Genomic DNA, 21,271 nt, shown 5'->3' with positions numbered 1-21,271 from the left:
GGTTCAGTGATCTTCCTACTTCACCCTTTCAAGCAGCCAGGACTACAGGTGCACACCTGGTTTATTTGTAAACTTTTTTTTTTTGAGACAGAGTCTCGTTCTATCACACAGGCTGAAGTGCAGGCATGATCTCTGCTCACTGCAACCTCCGTCTCCCCGGCTCAAGCGATCCTTCCGCCTCAGCCTCCCAAGTAGCTGGGACTACAGGTACATGACACCACATCCGGCTAATTTTTGTATTTTTTTGTGGAGATGGGGATTTGATATGTTGTCCAGGCTGGTCTCAAACTTCTGAGCTCAAGTGATCCACCCATCTTGGCCTCCCAAAGTGCTGGGATTACAGGCATGAGCCACCACACTGGCTAAGTTTTTTGTAGACATGGGGTTTCACTATGTTGTCCAGGTTGGTCTTGAACTCCTGGCCTCAAGTGATCCTCCCACCTTGACCTCCCAAAGTGCTGGGATTACAGGCATGAGCCATATACCTGGCCTACAAGAAATACTAAGGGGAGTCCTTCAGGCTAAAATGAAGGGACACTAGGGAATAACTTGAATCCACATGAAGAAATAAAGGATGCTGGTAAAGGTAAATACACGGAAACCATAAAAGGCAGTAGAAATGTATTTTGTTTCTAATTCTTTTCTTCTCCCATATAATTTAAAAGACAACTACATAAAACAATAATTACTAAACTGTTGACAGGCTTATACTGTAGAGAGATGTAATTTGTATGACAAATAGCACAGAAGAGAAGGAAGGAAATGGAAGTATATATTGCAGCTAAGTTTTTGTTTACTATTGAAATTAAGTTTGTATTAATCCAAACTATATTGTTTTAAGATGTTATTGTAATCTTCAGGACAACCATTAAGAAAATAACTCTGTTAGGAGAGCAGTGGGGTCCTCAGTATGGTTCCTTTAGGCAGCTCTGCTGACCCCACCCTTTCCTGAACTGCCCTTCTGTCCCAGAGGAGTCACGCTGACCCCACCCACCTTGCTGCTGGGCTTTGGACCCCAGTCTTGAAAAGGCCTGGCCGTGCTGGCTCTGCCCCTCAAAGGGGCTGTGAGCAAGGTAGGAGGGAGCTGGTCTCCTTTCTTGGGGCCCCACCCAGGACCCGAGCACCACCTACCCCTCTGAGGGCCCCAGGCCTTAAGTCCCTGGGCGGGGGGGCTATGGGTTTGTGACTCCAGCAGAGCAGAGGAACAGGGCACTGGAAGTGAGCTCAGCATGTGATTCGGTGATGGACTAGGTTTGGAAGGGCCAGTATACTTGTCATTGTTGTCGTTGGTTTGTTGTTGTACATTCCAGGATATCAGTATTTTAACAGGTTCTAAGTGCCTTTCTATTGTAACTTACGTTTTCCCTCCTCTTGGCTCCATTGCTGTTAGCATAGAGTTTTTAAGAAAAGAAATAAGCTAATGACTATAACAATATATTCCTCCATGGGAGAGGAAGTTTATAAAGAAACAGTAAAAGTGAGTTGCAAAAAATAAAAATAAAAAATAAAGAAACAACAGGAAATTAAAATGGTATACCAGAAATTATTTCTCACAAAATAAGGCAGTAATGGAAAAATAAAGGAGTAAAAAGACAGACACATAGAAAACAAATAGCAAAATGGCAGATGTAATTCCTATTTAATCATTAATCAGGTTACGTTTCTATGGACTGAGAATTTCAATCAAAAGGTAGAGATTGGCATAATGAATTAAAAAAAAAGACCCAACTATATTTCTCTATAAAATACACTTTAGATTCAAAAATGCAAACAGGCTGAATGTGAAAGGATGGGAAAAGATGTACTATGCAAAAAGTAACCAAATAAGGGCAGGAGTGGCTGTACAAATATGTAACAAAATAGACTTTAAGACAAAAATTGCTGGCAGAGACAAGGGATACTTTACAATTAAAAAAGGCCAATCCATCAGGAAAACAATTATAAACACAGATGCACCTAACAACAGAGCCCCCACCCTAAAATACATGAAGCAAGGACAGACAGAATGGAAGAAACAGCCAACTCAACAGTAATAGTTGGAGACTTTCATACCCTACTTTCAATAATTGATAGAAAAATTAGGTAGAAGATCAATAAGAAAATAGAAGACTTGGACAGTATGATGAACTAACTAGGTCTAACAGACATCTACAGAACAGCCAACAACAGCAGAATACACAATTCTTCTCATGTGCACATGGCACCTCCTCCAGGATAGATCGTATATTAAGCCACAAAACAAACCAATATGTTAAAAGGATTGAAATCATACAAAGTATGTTCTCGGATCACAATAGAATGAAATTATTTCCTCATCTGCAAAAAATGATAACATCTACCTGAGCAGGCGATACAAGAATTAAAACCAAGTAGCCAGCATGGGGCATAATAAACTTTTTTATTATGAGATACTTTGTTAATTGTAAGAACAGATTGCATGTGTGCTTTCCTTTGCCTCATGACTAGAGTGTGGCAAATGATGGGTTAATTTCCTCCTTTTAAATTAGAAAAAAATATTAACCATTTTCAATTTGTGGCAGATTATAAAATTGATAGTGTTATAGTTTTGAGAAAATACAGTATCACAACCCTGATGCATCTTACCACCAATATGACTAAAAGCTGAATGTAGGACTACCTTAGAATACAAACTGGCAAATTTATAAATTGCCCTGTGTTTATAAAACAAGATAAATGATTATGGATCTACCTGAATTTTCCTTAGCAATAGGCCATGAGTGTTCATTCATATGTTTGACTCTCTTCATTTCACACCAGAGAGGCAAGATCAGGCCACATTCTTTTTTTTTTTTTTTTTTTTTTTGAGACGGAGTCTCGCTCTTCCGCCCAGGCTGGAGTGCAGTGGCGCTATCTCGGCTCACTGCGAGCTCCGCCTCCCGGGTTCACGCCATTCTCCTGCCTCAGCCTCCGAGTAGCTGGGACTACAGGCGCCCACCACCACGCCCGGCTAATTTTTTCTATTTTTAGTAGAGACGGGGTTTCACCGTGTTAGCCAGGATGGTCTGGATCTCCTGATCTCGTGATCCGCCCGCCTCGGCCTCCCAAAGTGCTGGGATTACAGGCGTGAGCCACCGCACCCGGCCAGGCCACATTCTTACGAGTTAATTCTTCTAGTCAAGGAATAAAGCTTGACCTTATACTGTCTTAAAACAGATCTTAGTTCAGATTATCTATGGCTGCTTTTGTGCAACAATAGCTGGTTTGAGTAGCTGTGACAGAGTCCAAATGGCTCATAAAGCCTAAAATATTTACAATTGGGATCTTTACAGAAAAAGTTTGCAGAACCATAACCTAAGAACTAAATAAATAATCCTTGGGTGGCGCTGGCAGATGATATTCCAGGAAAGACACTGAAAAAAACATGCAGTCATCCTTTTATTTCCAAGTTTGCATAACTTTCTTCAATATGGCCAATCTTGTTTCATCTGTAAACCCATCCCCTCCCTTCCCTTTATTACTTTGAAGCAAATCCAAGACATACATTGGTAATATTTTATCTACAAAAATCTGAGTCTATTTGCATTGTATTTTAAGGCATATAATACTTATGATAGCATTTATCTTTTTTGCAAATATGAGAACAACCACACTGTTAATTTTCCTTCAAATTCTACGGTGCAATTGGTAGATTGGCCAAATGTTCTCTGACTTGTATTTAAAAATGATAAGAATGAGCTGGGTGCGGTGGCTTACACCTACAATCCCAGCACTTTGGGAGGTTGAGGTGGAAGCCCAGGAGTTTGAGGCCAGCCTGGGCAACATAGCGTGACCCTGTCTCTACAGGCATGGTGGCACATGTGTGTAGTCCCAGCTACTTAGGAAGCTGAGGCAGGAGGATCACTTGAGTCTAGGGATTTGTGGTTGCAGTGAGCCATGTTCGCACCACTGTACTCTAGCCTGGGCAAAAGATCAAGACCCTGTCTCAAGAAAAAAAAAAAAAAAAAATCCCAAAATGAGAAGTTTAATTTTTTCACCTAAGACAGTAATAGTGGAAACTTCACAGTTCTCCAGAAATTTCTCCCAACTTTTTTTTTCACTGACCAAACTCAGTAGGGAGGTAAATATCTAATTCAGAACTGCTGAGACCACTATTTTCAGGTTTTACAGTTATTTAGTTTAAATCAAAGATGTTTGGTTACTAAGCCTACACTTCCTGTAGTGTTTAAAGGGTGTGAGTTGACTCAGCTTGGGACATTTTGCTGCTGTAACTTCACATTTCTCTCACTTTCATGTCAACCATTCCTATACCCCCATCCACAGTTCTGAATGAGCTCACCTACTTTTACTTTATAGTGATTAAATTTGCAAATACCAAATTTTTAAAAGAGGATTAAAAAAAAAGCTCAGATTTGTGTGGCCCTTTCAGGGAAGGGCTGTCCTTTAGGTCTGCATTCAGACCTTCCAAAGCCCTGTCCGTGGCCCCACTTGCACCAACAAACTGATCCGACCCAGTCCCCGGAAGACAACCAAGGTGCACACTGCCCCCACCTTGTGCTCAGTCATACTTGGAATGTGTCGCAGTCAGCCTAATTGAAATCAGTAAAGCAAAAAGGGTTAGCTAGCTGGAGGATCTTGTCAGAAGTGAAAGACAAGAGACTGAAAATGTAGGGAATATACTGAGTGAGCAGCAGTGTTTTCAGGGTTCTAATGATAGAGAACACAATTAAAAAGGCAGACTAATTGCTAGGAAATGTAATTCATTCTTCGGCTTGTCATTTAAAGGAAACAACTGGGATGGCAATAAGTGTGAAGTATTTTGTAGATAGGGATTTTTTTTTGAGATAGGATCTCGCTCTCTCACCCAGATTGGAGTGCAATGATGCGATCGTGGCTCATTGAAGGCTTGATCTTTCGGGTTCAAATGATCCTTCCACCTCAGTCTCCTGAGTTGTGGGGACTATAGGTGTGCACCACCACATTTGGCTAAGTTTTGTATTTTTTTTTGTAGGGACTGGGTTTCATCATGTTGCCCAGGCTGGTCTTAAACTCCTGAGCTCACGTGATCTGCCCACTTTAGCCTCACAGAGATTGGGATTACAGGCATGAGCCACCATGTCCAGCTGAGATTTTTAAATGAGAATTTTTAAATATGCACACACAATTTGAAAATGGTCTTATTTTCCCTAACACTGTGAAGTTGTTTAGAATCAAAGAGCCACTTGACTGTACCAAAGGTCATAAGTAGTACAACATAGGATGGTCTTATCATAAATTTGTGGTTAAATTAGTGACCGTTGTTTTCCCCTTCTAGGCTCATAGCCTCCAAATGGCCATCACTTCCTTGGCTTAGTAAGGCTCATTACCAGCTGCAAGCAGCAGCAAAAGCATACACGTGAATGCAGGGATTATGAGTTTGTCCCTGCATTACTGCTAAAAAACTGATTCTCCCATTTCAGTCACCCTACCACATTGCATATGGAAGATTATTTCCCACGTCAGAAGTGTATTTTCTCAATGCCATTTTCTCTTTAAAAAATTTACATTTTTAACCATTTTACTCCCAAACCCCGAGAGCCAGGTTCTCTATACCTTATTATTTGTTCATGGATCTGTGGGCCAGGAATTTGAGCAGGGCTAAGTGGGGATGGTTCTCTGCTCTATAATGTTTGTGGCCTCAAGCGGAATGACCCAAATAGCTGAGAGCTGGCTAGGCCTTTCTCTCCTTATGTTATCACCTGGAGGGACTCATTTGGGGCCTCACTCCCAATGTCTGGGCACTGTGGTTCTCTCCCACGTGGCCTCTACTCACTCACTAATCTAGTCTGACATTTACAGGGTGACTGGCTTCCAAGAGTGAAAAAGCAGGTGCTAGGAGACCTCCAGAGATCTCAGCTCAGAAGTCTCAGAATGTCACTTCTGCATTTTATTAAAGCAAGTCACAAGCCAGACCAGACTCAAGGGGTGGGGAAACAAACTCCACCTCTTGATGGGAAAAGGAACACTTGCATACAGACATAGGAAGCATTGTTGGCAGCCATTTTGGGAGACAACTGCCACACCTTTCAAGAGCTAATCATGACAGAATGTTAGAAGACTCCTCCATCTTCCATGGAGAAGAAATGTCCCAATCTCCTGGTATCTAATCCAAGGATGGATTTTTTCCATTGTTTTCCACTACTGAGTTGGGGAGAAGGAGGCAGCATCAGCATTAGGGTACAAGTGAAGGTGAACAGAGCTGAGGATGTTTCACAATAATAGCATTCTAATATGACTGTCTTCCATTCTGTTCTTCCCAAGCTTCCACTTTTAGCTTGCTTTTGTGAATCAAGACCGTGGATCATTCAAAATAGTTTTTTCTTTTTCTTCTTTTTTTTTTTTTTTTTTTGAGACAGGGTCTCCCTCTGTCCCCCAGGCTGGAGTGTAGTGGCACAATCACAGCTCACTGCAGCCCCAACCTAGGTGCAAGTGATCCTTCCACTTCAGCCTCCTGAGTAGCTGGGACTATAGGCACAGCTATAGTCACCACCACACCTGGCTAATTTTTATAGAGATGGGGTCTTGGTATGTTGCCCATGCTGGTCTTGAACGCTTGGGCTCAAGCAATCCTCCCCGCTTGGCCTCCCAAAGTGCTGGGATTACAGGCATGAGCCACCATGCCTGGTCATTTAAAATATTTTGTTGGTATTTTATAGATTACTTTTAACTTCCTGGATTTTAGAACTAAGCAGAATTAGCATGCTCTGATGCCTTATCCCACCTGTCACAGTAACTTTTCTCTATAAGATGGTACATTTTACTAACCCTTTGTAAGTACATACTTAAAATGCTTAAGCAATGAAGGGAAGTCTGGATTCTTACTGTCTTCACCAAGATTAGGCTCTAGCCCTCTCACTTAAGAATACCTCTTGGGAGTAATTCTTTTCTCTGAATTATTCATGTGTTTACTAATGGTATCCATGGTAGTTCCTCTAGAGGCATAGTTGAAATGTATTAGCCTTTACTGTTATTCCTGTGAAGGCTTATAGTGTTGGCATCCATTCCCTCTGGATTTCGAGTCTGTGTTCACAGTTGATAATCTCACATTGAGCCATGATACTCTTTGTATCATTATCATTACCTGATATAAAGAAACCAGACAGACCATTACCTGATATAAAGAAACTTCACAGTGAATTCATAGAAAAGACAGAAAAAAGTTTTGCTGAATATGTCGTATATACATATATATAATATTTTATTTTAAAATGTCATTGAACATATACATTTCTTTAGCTTTTTCCAGGGGACATTGCACCTAAGTTTCAAAACACACAAAATAGATCCCCTTTACTAAACAGTTTTCATTTTGGGGTTACAAAAAAGTTAATGTTTCACAATCACAAAGCATAAAGGTACATGGTTCTGAAACAATTTCCAGGCAGATTTCTCTCATTCACTGTACTAGGGTAGTTTTGGAAACCCAGACCATGATCCATTCCTTACAAATGATCTCCACCATGGGCCTCCCTGGGTCTCCAGAAAAAAAACAAAGAAAACTGGGGGCAAAACAGGAGTAAAATAATAACCTCAGGACTCAGGAAACAAACACAAAATACTTGTGGGAGATCAGAAAAGTAGAGGACACAGGTTCTCCTTCAAGTACATCACAGTAGAAAACTATAGCACATTTACAGCCTTATTTGGTCACTGTCTACCTGGTTGCTACATGAACAAAACTTCACCTAAGACACAGAAGAAAAATTAAAGCTATTTACACAGATAACACTGTGGATTCGAAAGAGCAGTCCTCTGCAGACCGGCACTCCATCTGACAAAAGCCACAGTGCTCACAGAAGAGGCAAGTCAGGCTGCTCGCGTAGCGTCCTTTGAAAAATCCCAGTGTACAAACATGTGCCACGTCACCACACAAAACCAAAGTCTGCTCAGAGAGGTGGGCTATGGTGCGCAGGCTGCAACCTTTCTCTGCAATTGTTAAGTCTTCAAAAATCTGAGTTCCTCACATAAAATTCTGTGCTGTGGCCAGAGCTTGTTTTACCATTTTCTTAGATTGGATCACTTTTAGGATCAGCTTGGTTGTTCTTTGCATAGACAATGACTCTCACAGCTTTCTCCAAGTGTCCCAGAAGCACTAACTTACTGAAAATAGAATCTCATCAAAGCTTAACATATTCACTCTGAAAACAGCGGAGCTGCTGGGTCGCTTAAGGAAAGCTGAGAACCTCAAACCTGTGGAAGGAAAACCAGTGACCACTTGTGGCCTTATAAAGTTGATTGGCAGGTGAGGAAGGGGATCTCAAGAGGAGAATCAGAATTTCAAAGACATGGGAGATTTGTCCCTAATGTTTTCATACTAGTGCTCTTGTTAAATGGAAAACCCTGCCTGAATGGGGAAGATCTGAGGCTAAATCTGGATCCTGGGACTCTCATTCTTGCCCACCACCATCTCCCTGTGGCTGTCATTTCTTCCCTGGAAGTGAATGAATACTGAGAACACAGTAAGAGGAGGGTGGTCACAGCTGACTTCACAAAGCCTCATGGAGGTTAAGTTGTTCAAGAATTTAAAAAGTAAACACCCCAAATCCTCCAAAATGGAATACTGTGGAAAATAACTGAAATTTCCACTGCTTAAGGCTTCGTCCTATTAAGACAGCTGAGTACTTGGCCTGGCCCGATTTTCACCTTTCCTTTTACACCTCAAGAACAGCAGATAGGTATGCATAACCACAGCAGAACACACCCTCCACCTCTCTGACTGCTGACACTGGCTACAGGAATAAGGCTTTGGTTATCATCTAGCAAAATGCCACAGAGCATGGATGGACTGAGTTTGTTCTAAGGAAAGGAGTTTCACCAGATAGTCTGAAGAGGCCCAGCCCAGCAAAGAGATTTAGAGCAGGAAAGCCTTTCATTAAAGTAGCCACACACCCCTCAAGACAACCATAAAGACTTGACTAGGAAATCAAAAGGTTTTTATTAAACAAGACTTCCTCTGAGGCTATTCGAGCAAGCAGATTTGGCTATAAGTCAGATACGCAAGATTTCAGAACCATGTATAAATACGTTCTGCAGAATTTCGAAGTGTGCGTCCTTTGACTTTTCCAGGGATGCACCAGGGGCCAACCCGTTATGTAGACACGGTTACTGTTTTAGGACTGGGTGACATGGGGCCTGGGTAAAAAAATAAGGCCAAAACTGAGTAAGCTCAATTTATAGAGCAATATCAGTGCTGGACAGATCTGCCATGCTTCGTTTACATCATGTTTCCTACTTTTGATTTCTTCATCTTATTTATAGTCTTCCTCCCATCCCCTAAACACAAACTTGACTTTATCTTCTAACTAAGATCTTTCCACTCAAGGGGGCGTAGGAAAACAATTCCTGGATGCCTTTCTAACTAAAACCAGCAGGACTAAGTGCTCAAGATTTTATAATATTTCGATTTAGAGGTTTCTAGAGTTATTCCTGAGATGTGCCATAGCAGTAAATGAATTGGTGAATTGAGTAGAAGGTAGTTGTGACATCTACACCCAAATTCTTACTCTGGTGGCTTGAATAAAACTGGAGAAGCTCAAGGTAGGGCCCAGATAGAGGCCCAGGAAAGCAAATAAATGAAAGACGGTGGGGACACAGGAAGGATCCCAAAGACGGCAGCTCAGGGTCCTCCACGGAAGACTTGCTTAGGTTTCCTACTTACACATGACTCTGAGCGCCAGGGCAGAACAGGGAGTGGACCACACTGCTGTCACATGCCCGAAGGTTTTCCTACAGCATCAGACTCTGCCACGAAGCAAAGCATTTTCCACAAACTTCTCTCCATAGAGATATCTGGGGTAGCTAAGATCTACTGCAGGAGGAAGAAACGTGCTGTCAGATGAAGACAACTCCTGACAAGGCCGAAGTCCCATTCTTCCCAGGCCAACACTTCCACAAACACCTGGTGGCGTGAATTCCCACAGTATTTCACCTGCCAGACAGGGCACTGTCTCCACACCCTGGAATGAGTTCTTTCCTGAGCAGGAGGGGCTCCAGGCCTTTTGGAATACAATACCGACAACTCCAGAAATGCAGGTGATTTACTGCCCTGGAGGAGAGGTTCCTATCCTCTCCTCTGGGAAGAAATTCAAACAAACAAATATGAGAACTAGAATTAGCTCTCTAGCATTCTGGGGGGTCATGTCAGTGACCTTTTTTCCTTTTTGGGTCAGAAGAGTGTTTTAATTACTCAAAGTTGTCAAAATGGTGGCAATACCTCATTAGCTCAGCAGGAAGAAGACTAGGTAATTTTGTGGCCGTACAAGTCTGCCTAAGAGACAGAAGTGAATTTTATAATCTACTTGGCCATTCCTCCCAGCAGAGAAGCAGCAGGTAGATATGGCATGCACTGTGCCTGCTGCTGCTGCTCTTGTGGCGAACACTCAGATGTGGAACCATAGAGGGACCTTGAGGAGCTGGGACATGATTCTTTAAAGAGACAGGGAGCACAGCATGAGAATGGCCAGTCAACCCATTTCAAATTCTTTTATTAAAGTGCCCCCCGAGGGGCCTTGCACAAAGATGATGGGGAGAGCAGAACTGCTGCTCCTTGACAGAACTCTGATCCTTACACTTTGTTTGGAGTGGGCTTGGGGACAGTCACAAGCCATGAAACATGAATCCAAAATGGTCCCCAGATGAGCCATGGTGAACCAACAGATGCAAGCAACTTCTTAAACTGCTCTATTAAACACTGCTTTATATGTGTCCCCATGATACAGAAAAGTGGGATGGGGCCAGCCATTCCAGAAATGAAAATCCAGACTCTCACAGAGAACCCTTGAGCCACACAGGAAGACCACTGAAGACAACAGAGGAACTGCTTGTCCACAGAAACACTCATAGTTTCATGAAAACACACTGATTCGGTTAGAAAATGCAACTTGGGAACAAACATTACACAACAAAGACCCTCTGTCATGCAGGGCACTGGCCCGGATGCTGCCTGGGCTGTGTGGGCTGGAGGAGGTGGGGACAACCCAGCCTGGGTGGGACTTGGACACAGAACTTCCTCAGCAGGGTGTTGGAAAGTCCCAGGCCTGTTCTATGGAAGGGGAAAAAAAAACAGATTCAAGGAATGTCAAAAACACACACACACACACACAAAAAATCCCTGCCTCACTCCACCACTGCCATAAAAGAATAGAAACAGAGAGGAAAAAAAGAGAAGGGGGGCGGGGGGCAGACGGCAATCCCTGAAATAAACCTCAGGCTTCCTAGAAGGTGGGCACTTACATTTTGAGGCATGACCCCCTACTTTCCAATGCAGCACTTTTTAACCCGTAGATAAGCTGGCAGCTTGACAGGCTGAAGAGTCCTCTGCCATTTACACCTGAAAATGGCTGCCCCAGCTACTCTAGATAAAATAAATATGACATATATACCCCAAATAGTCAATGGCCACCTCGGAGGCCTATGAAAGGAACTGAAATACAACAACACTTGGTAGCAGCCTTTGTGTTTTGCTCTTGTTGAGTTGACCTGTTACTAAAGAAGAAATGGAAACCAAAGGGTCATCTTGAAGCATAGTCTTTTGGCCATGAACTCCCCGCTTGGGCTGGGAAGAGACTGCATCACTTGGAACTCAGCTGGGGCACTTCCCAGTTCCGTCCTGCCAAGAGGCATCCCAGCTTTCTTCCCCTCTGTCCTCCCAATCCCCTGGGCCATTTTCATGACAGCTTGTTTCCATGTATTAAAGGAATGACATATACAGAAATGTCGTCTCCTGAGCCCAGTCGGTCATTAGATATCCGCCATCCTCTGTCCTTCAGCACACCCCGGGCACGCATCACCAGGTCCTGAGCTGCCAGTGTGTACCTACGCAGGAGAAGCAGGAACGAGACAGTCAGTAGAGCATCAGACAGAAGCCAGGGTCAAGTGAGGCTGGGAAGGGGGAGGCATCACTACAGTTGTATAAATAAGTTTCAAATACACTTACAATACGAAAAAGACAAGGTCATCTTTTCCCAAAATGTAGGACACCTAATGTGAGATTATTGTTTACATGGTAGTGGGATAAGGCACTAAATACATTAGATAATGTCTTACATTATTCACCTGCTCAGTCCTCTTTTGATGTTTTTGATTACATTGAGGGGAGTCTCAGTTTGCTGCTAGTATAGCTCAAAGAGCTGCTCAAGCTCAGAGCTTTCCATGACAAATGGTATCTAGCTTAAAAAGTACATGGGAAAAATCAGAACTTTTGTTTTCAATATATTTAGTTTTAGAGTTATATTGCTTTTGTGACAAAGAATAGTCATTTTCTATTTATGGTAAAAATCATTTAAAATAAATTTTTTTAAAAAGTGAGTTAAGGAAAAATGTTAAAAATAATACAACCTGGCATAAGCATATAGCAAGAATGTGACGTTTTTTGTTTTTTTTTAAATTTATTTAATTTTTTTTTTTTGTAAATGACTGATAAGCCTTGGTGTGAGTGAGCTGCTTACTTGTCAGCGTCACCCTCTCCTCTTGACCAATGTAAGTTCAGCAAGGGATCCCTTAAGAATTTGAAAATAAGATTGCTGAGATTTAAACTGTAAGCTTAAGGAGAAAGAATGACACTGTAAGCTGATGGAAAGTATTAACATCTAGGAGAAAGACTAACTTGGGAAGTGATTTGGGTGGGTATGGGCCTGGGTTAGCCCTGAGGCATAAAAAATTGAGACAAAACATTGGCAGGTGTCTATCCAAACACTGACCAGAGCAGAGGGAGTCATAGTTGACAGCCTTCAAAGGAACTTAGTTCCACTGGCAGGGTCATATTTGGTGTGGGATGGACTATTTTCTTAGTCTATACCATTAAGCATATGATTCAGCTTTATTCTGCTTTCGTGTTCACCAAAGAACCTCCTGATTATGATCTGCCTCCCTGTGTAGGCCTGCCTGCAGGAAAGAATGAGCTAGTCATTTTTACTTTAAGAATATCCATCAGTTATATTTCTCTGCTTAAATGTCAAGTGGCATTTTGGTTTACAGATCAATCTTGTGAGCTTGGTTAAGGTGAGACCAACTCTGATAATGAATCTCTTTTCTGTATCTTGATTAAATCAGTTTCTGAACCTGAAAAGCTAAGAGCCAGACTGGTAAATCATCAAGATAATAAATGTCACCGTATAAGTCCTCTTGGAAGCCAGCCTGTGGGCCTTTTACAAGGGACCACCCTGATACTGCTAGTGACCTTTCTCTACTTGGAATGTTTCAGTAGTCTCGCCTTCAGAGCTGTGAGTTATGGAATTCAGAACCCCAGAAGCCTCTCCATTTCTTTTGCTAAAATTCACAGACTTTCATGTTGAGAACTGCGTCATTGTTACATTATTTAAGAACAAGTGCTCTAACAAATGATCCCAGGATTGTGAAGATTCCAAGTTGTTCAGTCTTTGAGGATCAAGTCTATTTGTACAGCCCAGATAGCAGACAGAAGTGTAACATACACTACAGCAGAAAGGATATTATAGTCAATACAAAATAAATACCTTTCCTTCTAGAAGATGGGGTAGTAGGTGAATAATTTTTTCTATCTGTATTGAGAGAATTATCATCTTTGAGGCAGAAATCTTTAAGTTATTCTTGAGGGAAGATGCAAACAGTTCGTCCTGAGGCTCTCCTCCTCTTGAGATCAGGAAATAAAGGCCTCCAAAGAGATCTTTGGCTGAAGAGCTAAGTAAATATCTGAAAATCGACATATTGCAGCTCATACACTATAGTCAGAAAAGCCTCTCAGCTGCTCACCTCATTCTCACACTGCTATAAAGAACTACCTGAGACTGGGTAATTTATAAGCAAAAGAGGTTTAATTGTCTCACAGTTCCGTATGGCTGGGAAAGCCTTAGGAAACTTAAAATCATGCCGGATGGTGAAGGTGAAGCGAGGCATGTCTTACATGGCAGCAGGAGACAGTGAGTGAAGGGGGGAAATGCCACACTTTTAAACCATCAGATCTCGTAAGAACTCACTCACTCACTATCATAAGAACAGCATGGGGGAACTCTGTCCCCATGATCTAATCGCCTCCCACCAGGTCCCTCTCCTGACATGTAGGGATTACAATTCGACATGAGATTTGGGTGGGGACACAGAGCCAAACCATATCACCCCAGCTTACTCTTAGTTTTATATTAAATTGTATATGAGACATAAACACATGGGGAAAGGCCACCAGCCACACCAGAGTGATGTTTATTATCCTGGTGATTGATCAGTCTGCACCTGAGCTTTTTAGGTTCAGAAACCTGGCTAAGTTTATTTGCCTATCAGGCCTGAACACACCTTAACCCAGGTATGAGCTGACTAGACATAGAAAATTATGGTATGCTATGAGAAAATACGCCTGACAATAAAAGATACTCAATCCTTTTGTAGTTCATAAGCTTGATGTTTGAGTTTTCACACTTACGTGTGAAATGTGCCTCCCTTAAACCTTGTTACTACGTCAGCACATTACCCATGAGACATGGAAAAAAAGAGATAGACACTCAAAGATGTCAAAAAACAGGTACAGGAACTCGAAACACAACTCTTTATGGCTATTTTAAGCTCCAAACAGGCCTCAACAGGTCCTGCAGTCATGGAGAAATGACTGGCTTTATTAGAGTCATGAAAGATGAACAAGAGACCACCCTGATGCTGCTATTACTAGTGACTTTGCATATTTTTTAAATGGTCAAAATTAGCTTGGTATTTTTAAAAAGCAAGGATTAGGTCACCTAGAAAAGATGGCTACCCAGGAAACTCATTTCCCTGAGGGCTGTAGATAATTAAGGTTTCATTCTTCAATATGGTTATTTCCTATTCCAAGATAACTTCCTTTGAGATTGCTTCTCTCTTCACCATCCACTCTGTTTTCCCTTAGGTGCTTAACTTCCTGAGGGAAAATCCACTCTTGCTTTCTCAATTTATCACTTCCCATTTTCTTCCTTTGTCTCTTACCAGTAGGCCCAATACTCTACTAATCTGTCCTCTTAAAGCTTGATCCAAGGGTGGCTTCTCAATACTTATTCTGCTTAACCCTTTGTGTTCAGCACAAATACTGCTGATTATTTTATCCTTAAAAATCTCTGTTCTTGAATTCTCCTTTCTTTCTGGGGCTCCCATGCCATAACCCACTCCAAGTTCTCCTGTGACTGGGCTTCCATGACACACAGCACAAGTCCTTCTCTCTGATGCTCCTTCTTAATTTCCTTTGTAGGCCCTAACTAAGACTTAGGAAGAACTCAATGATCATTAATTTCTTTTTACTTCCAAAGTGGAACATCCCCAGCTGTCATCCTTAGTTAATGGTATCCTGGTCTCTTAGGCAAGAAATCATAGTGTTTTTCAATGCCACTTTCACACCCTGATATTGTTCAATTATGAAATCCACAGGGCAGTGTAGGACTTCTAAACTTTGCATTATTATTATTCAGAGACAGGGCCTCGCTCTGTCATCCAGGCTGGAGTGCAGTGGCATAATCATAGCTCACTGTAACCCTGAAGTCTTGGGGTCAAGTGATCCTCTCACCTCAGCTTCCCAAGTAGCTAGGACTAAGGCATATTCCACCATGCCCAGCTAATAAACTTTGCATTATTTTAAGTGTATTTTATTAGTAGCACATGGCTAATTAAAACAAAATCTATATAGTCACTAAGATGATAATTTTGTTTATTGCAAAAACTGGTAGACCTGTACCTATATTTTGCAGTCATATATACACACACATATGAAAACTTACTTTGTGTTTTTAATTTATTATGTGCTTCTTTCCTTCTTTCTTGTTTTCTGTCAGGTGGATAGCTTTAATATTCCCCTCCCCCAACTGGTTTGGAAGTGTTATTTCTATCATCAGTTATGCTTAAATTTTTAGTATATAAGTTAATCATATTTCTGTCCTCCTGAAAATAAAAGGACCTTAGAATGCTTTCTTTCATTTTCCATGTTACTGCCTATTATTTTAATTCACCTTTTTTTGAGCCTGCCTTAATCATTATCATTTACAATCTACACTTACATAAATAAACCAACATACTAACTTCTTTGCTTTTTATGAAACTATTCCTTGCTTCTGGATTTAATTTCCTTCCATTGAATTACATTTTTAGTAATTTTTTTAACAATGGTCTGTGAGTGGTAAGCTCACCTAGTCTTTGGATTAAGAAAATCTTTATTTTTACCTTTGATTTTGGCTGATAGCTTTATTGTTATGCAATTCTAGATTGTCTGTTATTTTCCCTCAGCAGTTTGAAGACATTATTCTGCTTACTTCTGACTTCTACTCTTTTTGAGAAGTCTGTCTTTTATCATTCCTTTATAGGTAAATGGCTTTTGTCATTGATAGCTTTTCAAGTTTTTGTGTTTTTGTTGCTGATATGAAGTACCACTAAGACATAACAAAAAGGAGCTTTTTACTTATCATGGTAAGAAATTAGTTTTACTCTTTCAAACTGAAAACTTCTGAAAAATTCTCACCCATCAACTTTTTGGATATTGCCTCTCCTCTATTTTGTAGATGTTCTCCATAAACTCTTATTAGATCTTATTTTACCTTGCAGATTTCAACTTCTCTGCGATACCTTTCAATTCACTAACTCCCTTTAGCAGTTTACTATCCATTTAGTGAATTACTTTGTTTCAATGACAATGTTTCACCATTGTGAATTTCTCTTTGGTTCTTGTCCAGATTGACCTCTTCTGACCTTATGATTCTATTTGCACAAGTTTAACTCTCTTCTAAACTTGTTCTGTTACACCCAGGTTTTCTTTGAGGGCCCGGAGGGAAAGCTCTATTGTATTTGGTTATTCTTTCTCATGGTGAGTGTGAAGAAGAATAAGTGCTTCTTCAGAAGGGGTTGTTCACTATGTGCCCTGGGTTATCCAAAGAGATTTAAAATTTGCCTTTACTGAGGGGCAGTATGGATTTCTGTAGTGCTAGAACATGTTCATTTCAGCTTTTTGGCTTAGGATCCCCATACCACAGGAGTAGTATTGTTAGAGTAGGCAGTTAGGTAGACATGATCAGGACAGGGGAGGGCCCTCCCACAGGAATGTCTGGCGACCATCAGGTGATAGTCAGGCCGTTGTTAAACCCTCTAAAATAACAATTGGTCACAGCTGGCACCAGGGAAATGCAGTCTCCCAATAGAAAACACCTGGCCAGGTGCAGTGGCTTACGCTTGTAATCCTAGCGCTCTGGGAGGTCAAGGCGGGTGGATTAACTTGGGCCCAGGAGTTAGACACCAGCCTAGGCAATGTGGTGAATCCTGTCTCTACAAAAAAATACAAAAATTAGCTGGGCACATGCCTGTCGTCCCAGCTACTCGGGAGGCTGAGGTGGGAAGATCTCTAGAGCCTGGGAAGCGAGGCTGTGCCACTGCACTCCAATCTGGGTGACAGAGAGAGACTCTTTCTCAAAAAAAAAAAAAAAAGAAAGCAACACCTGAAGCAGGTGATCAGCTTCCTGATAAGGTCTCAGGAGATAGGCGAGTGGGCACATGCACTAGGAGGCAAAATGGCTGAGTTTAACTATCATATGGCCTTCCTCCAGAAACACTCAACAGATAAGGGAAAAACAAATGAGCATGCGTACTTCAGTAAGCACACTGCATATGCAGCCCCTCCCAACTGTTGGCAGGCCACTGTGCATGCAGACAGCCCACCCCAAGGGAAGAATCAGGGGAGAAGAAACGCAAATCATGCCAATGTATAAAACCCCAAGTCAAGGCCGGACAAGGCACTTGGATCTCTCAAGTTGGCCGCTTGGTCCTCTTCCAAATGTACTTCACTTCCCTTCGTTCCTCCTCTAAAACTTGCCTCGGTCTCTCACTCTGCCTTTTGTCCCTGGGCTGAATTCTTTCCTCCAAGGCAGCAAGAACTGAGTTGCTGCAGACCTGTATGGATTCGCCGCTGTTAACCATATGAGGTTTAACTTCACACTTTTCCTGTGTGGTAAACCTACCCAGCCATTTCCTCCTCATAAAACCTCAATCTTGTCAGGCAGCTGCCCTGATCCATGTACCCATGTGCTTCAGAAGCGTAAGGACAGCCCCGCCTGAGGGAGAAGTTTAGGGAAGATTCCTAGGACCTGTTCTTCCTACCCTGTTCCTAGGAGCTCGGATTCCTTCACATGGCTTCTCTCCGCCGGCTTCTCCAGTGCATGTCTATCCCTCCTTGTCCAAGAGCAGTGTGTGTGGACAACTGAGCTGTTAGATGCTGCACTCCATAGGTGACAGTACAAGTGCTCTAGGACCAGCTTCCTGACATTCCCTTCATGCCACAGGAGACCAGCATTGCAGTGAAACTCAGCAACAGCATTAGGGGAAGATGAAGTCACTTGCAGGAGCTTTCCTCATAGATTCATTAACTCAACACAACCCCAGGGACCCAGCTCTTGGGAGAAGGCTTTTTGTGTCAGCTACCATATTGGGCCAGGCTGGTGGCCATTTCAGAGCTCATTTGCATCCATCTTCGGAGCCACCTTGCCATATGAAATGCATGAAATCCTTTGCAAGGCTGCTTTATGTCAAGACTGGGGCAAGAACAAACAACTTTCTCTGAAGGAAAAGAACTGCTTCTCCTGCCCCCATTGTATTCTCCAATTTCTACCTTACATCAGGGCTCCCTGGGTTGGTGACAGTGAAAGTGCTTAAGGTGGTATTAAAACAGGAAGGCTTTATTGGTTTTGTTATTGAGGCTGAACACAAGGGCATTTAGGTGCCATCAAAGGAGAACTGTAGAAAGTAGTAGAAGAAAATTTGAGTCAAAACATACTGTATAAGCATAAAATATCCAAGAGAGCAGCCAAGAAAAATATGGTACAGCTGGAGACAGCCAATGGGTAGTGGATTCTGTTACACACCAACTGGGACTGTGTGGCAGCCAGAGCCCGATGCTTCTGGAAGCTGTGTGTGGAGCAGCCCTAGTGGCATCACTGAATGCTGGGCCAGGCTGCATTAGACAACTGTGGAGGAGTTTGAAATGCCCACTCCTAATGAAGAGTCTCCCCAGGAGACATGTTTTGAATTTTGAGAACATTTTTCTTCTCTAGCTGAAGCTTTCAATATTTATCAGCAAAGCTCTGCTGAAAGCAATGGCTGCTGGGCAGGGATCAGACTTGGCAAACTTCACAGGGCTCAGGCTCCGACGGGGAGGAGGGAGCAGAGAAAGGACAGCAGGGGAGGCATGGAAAACAAAAAGGAAGAGGGGCTGAAGAGTGATGGGAAGGCCAAAGCTCTTTTCATAACCACTGACTCTTAAAGTCAGGCGGAAGGAGGCCATAAATCCTTGATTGTCCTCTTGTCCTTGCAGATTCTGTTGCTGTCCTTAGTTCTTTTCCCTCCTAATGGACCAGAAAAGGGCTCTGGGTGTAAGCGTGGCTTGCCCAGGTTCCAATCCTGGCTTTCCCACCATCCAGATGGGTGGCTCTGGAAAAAGATTTTAGCCTCTTGGAGCCCCTCTTTCCTTACTCAATAATAGTGCAGACCTCCAAGGCTCCTGTAACAGCCATGTGATCTTTCCATAAAGCATTCAGCACGGTGCCTGGCACACAATCGGAGGTCAATAAGTGTTAGTTATGTTCCTTATTTATTAGATATCAAATGCCTTTCTCCTCCCCAGGAGTTTTGTCATGAGTCATCTACATCTTATAGTCTGTTTTCTGAATCTTTAGCATCTGAATCAGCACAAGAGTGTCAAAAATAAGTCCATTTCAGGCTGCAGGCTATCACCATATCTTAAAGTTCTTAATAGTTCTTGTTGGGTGGGAACTTCAATTTGCCATTTGGATGGTACAGACAGGGTCTTATAAGAGGGTGAGTAGTGGCAGGAACTGGGGAATTAATGGCTTCCAAATATTTGCATATAAAAGGCAGCCTCCATCTGCTGACACCCGCAGTAATACAGTGTGATGGGAACAGGAGGAGGAATCCCCTTTGCATTCTGAGCAGGCCTCAGAAATTTAAGAGGTAGAAAAGCTCTCCCAGCTTTGGAATGTTGGCAGGGGTCTATGGCAGTGGCGTCTTGGTGGGTGGAGGGTCAGGGGTGGCTTAGAATAGAAATGGCCTTTGTTGTGCCCAGAACTAGGCAACTCATCCTGGGAGGAGGCACACATCTTAGATTCACTGCTGAGAGCTGGTCCACAGATGCCCCTTGTGTAGCTCTGGAACCGAGTTCTGAAGCAGGTGAAGCTGCTCATGCCAGCTTCTGTCCCCTGTCAGGTTATGGGGACTCCACTCAGGCAGAATACCCTGAGACACCAGAATAATGACAACTGTTGTCTGCAGTGCTGTCACTGGGCTCATTGGGAGTTTGTGTGCTGCCAGCAGACACAAAGCTGCAGACTGGAGGGAGTTCCCCACCCCCATGAGAGAGGGTGAGACGCCCTGCCAGGCCTCATCCACCTCTATGCACCCTGGCCCTGGTTCCCTGGTTTCTTAGGTGGTAGGTTTTTAGTTCAAATTCCAAACAGTAACATTTCAATACGAGGGGGCATAATAGACTATTTCCTTCTCAATCCTCCCTGGCAAGCCCTGTAAAATATCCTGATGTGGCCACACAGCTAAGGGGCCACACAGCTCTGCCACATAAACACCCTAAACAGGATGGGACGGTGGCTGGCTGTGTGCTGTTAGAGGCTGCCACAGCCAGGACCTCAGGCTGATTTCTGAATTCCCACAGATCTGAGTGTGCTAAACATTGCAAAAGAGAGAAAAACTGCAGATTTTATCTAGTCTTCAGACACCAGATCAAACACTCATGTATTTGTTCTTAAAACCAGTAATTGGTATGGTGAAAAGTGGAGGAAACCCTTCCTTTTTGCATTTAAGGCATAGTTTTTGAAAACCTTATGGCATGCAAGAAATTAGTTCAGCTAACTCATGGAAAGGTTTCATAAAAAGAACCTTTGTATTTTGCAAAAATAAATTTCATATTAGGGTAATGCAAACTAGCATTTAATACTTGAATTAATGCCTGTTGTCAGTGTTGGTGTTTTACTATTAACCTTTCACTGATTAATCTGTTCCTTCCAAGGCACACAGCTATCTGAGCCAAGGAGAGCATGGATGTGAAGACTGACAAGTGTGGACATCAGGAAGGCTTCTCTCATTAGAGACATACTCTGTAGGGTTTATGGTATACTGGTGCTTACAGATTTAATACTGCATAAAAAGCCCCTCAAGGGTCATGGCAGGGAGACAGAGGGTCATTAAATCCAGGTTACAAAAAAAAAAAAAAATGAGGTGGGGCCAGGCATGATGGCTCACACCTGCAATCCCAGCACTTTGGAAGGCCAAGGCAGAGGCAGGA

At 42.5% G+C, this 21,271-nt stretch overlaps 1 protein-coding gene and 1 non-coding gene across 4 annotated transcripts in view; one reads left to right on the top strand and one right to left on the bottom strand.

Annotated features, from left to right (window-relative positions):
- Window positions 1-7,157: 7,157 nt before the first annotated feature.
- Window positions 7,158-21,271, bottom strand: part of PPM1H (protein phosphatase, Mg2+/Mn2+ dependent 1H) — a 290,362-nt gene continuing 276,248 nt past the window's right edge. The window contains exon 10 of one of the 3 annotated variants that reach the window (XM_509184.9): window positions 7,158-11,811. In XM_509184.9, coding sequence (XP_509184.2) covers window positions 11,664-11,811 — 148 coding nt within the window. In that variant the 3' untranslated portion in view covers window positions 7,158-11,663. Of the gene's footprint in view, window positions 11,812-12,312; window positions 13,666-21,271 lie in introns of those variants that run through there. The other 2 variants (XM_016923128.4, XM_016923127.4) reach the window with 2 other exon arrangements.
- On the top strand, window positions 14,344-14,447 carry LOC112205163 (small nucleolar RNA U13). The gene has a single exon (XR_002939012.3). It is a non-coding gene; the product is annotated as a small nucleolar RNA U13 (small nucleolar RNA).

This window comes from Pan troglodytes, chromosome 10, assembly GCF_028858775.2.
Source record: "Pan troglodytes isolate AG18354 chromosome 10, NHGRI_mPanTro3-v2.0_pri, whole genome shotgun sequence".
Taxonomy (NCBI): Eukaryota; Metazoa; Chordata; class Mammalia; order Primates; family Hominidae; genus Pan; species Pan troglodytes.
The sequence above is the reverse complement of the archived record's forward strand: the minus strand, read 5'-3'. Positions and strand labels throughout refer to the sequence as shown.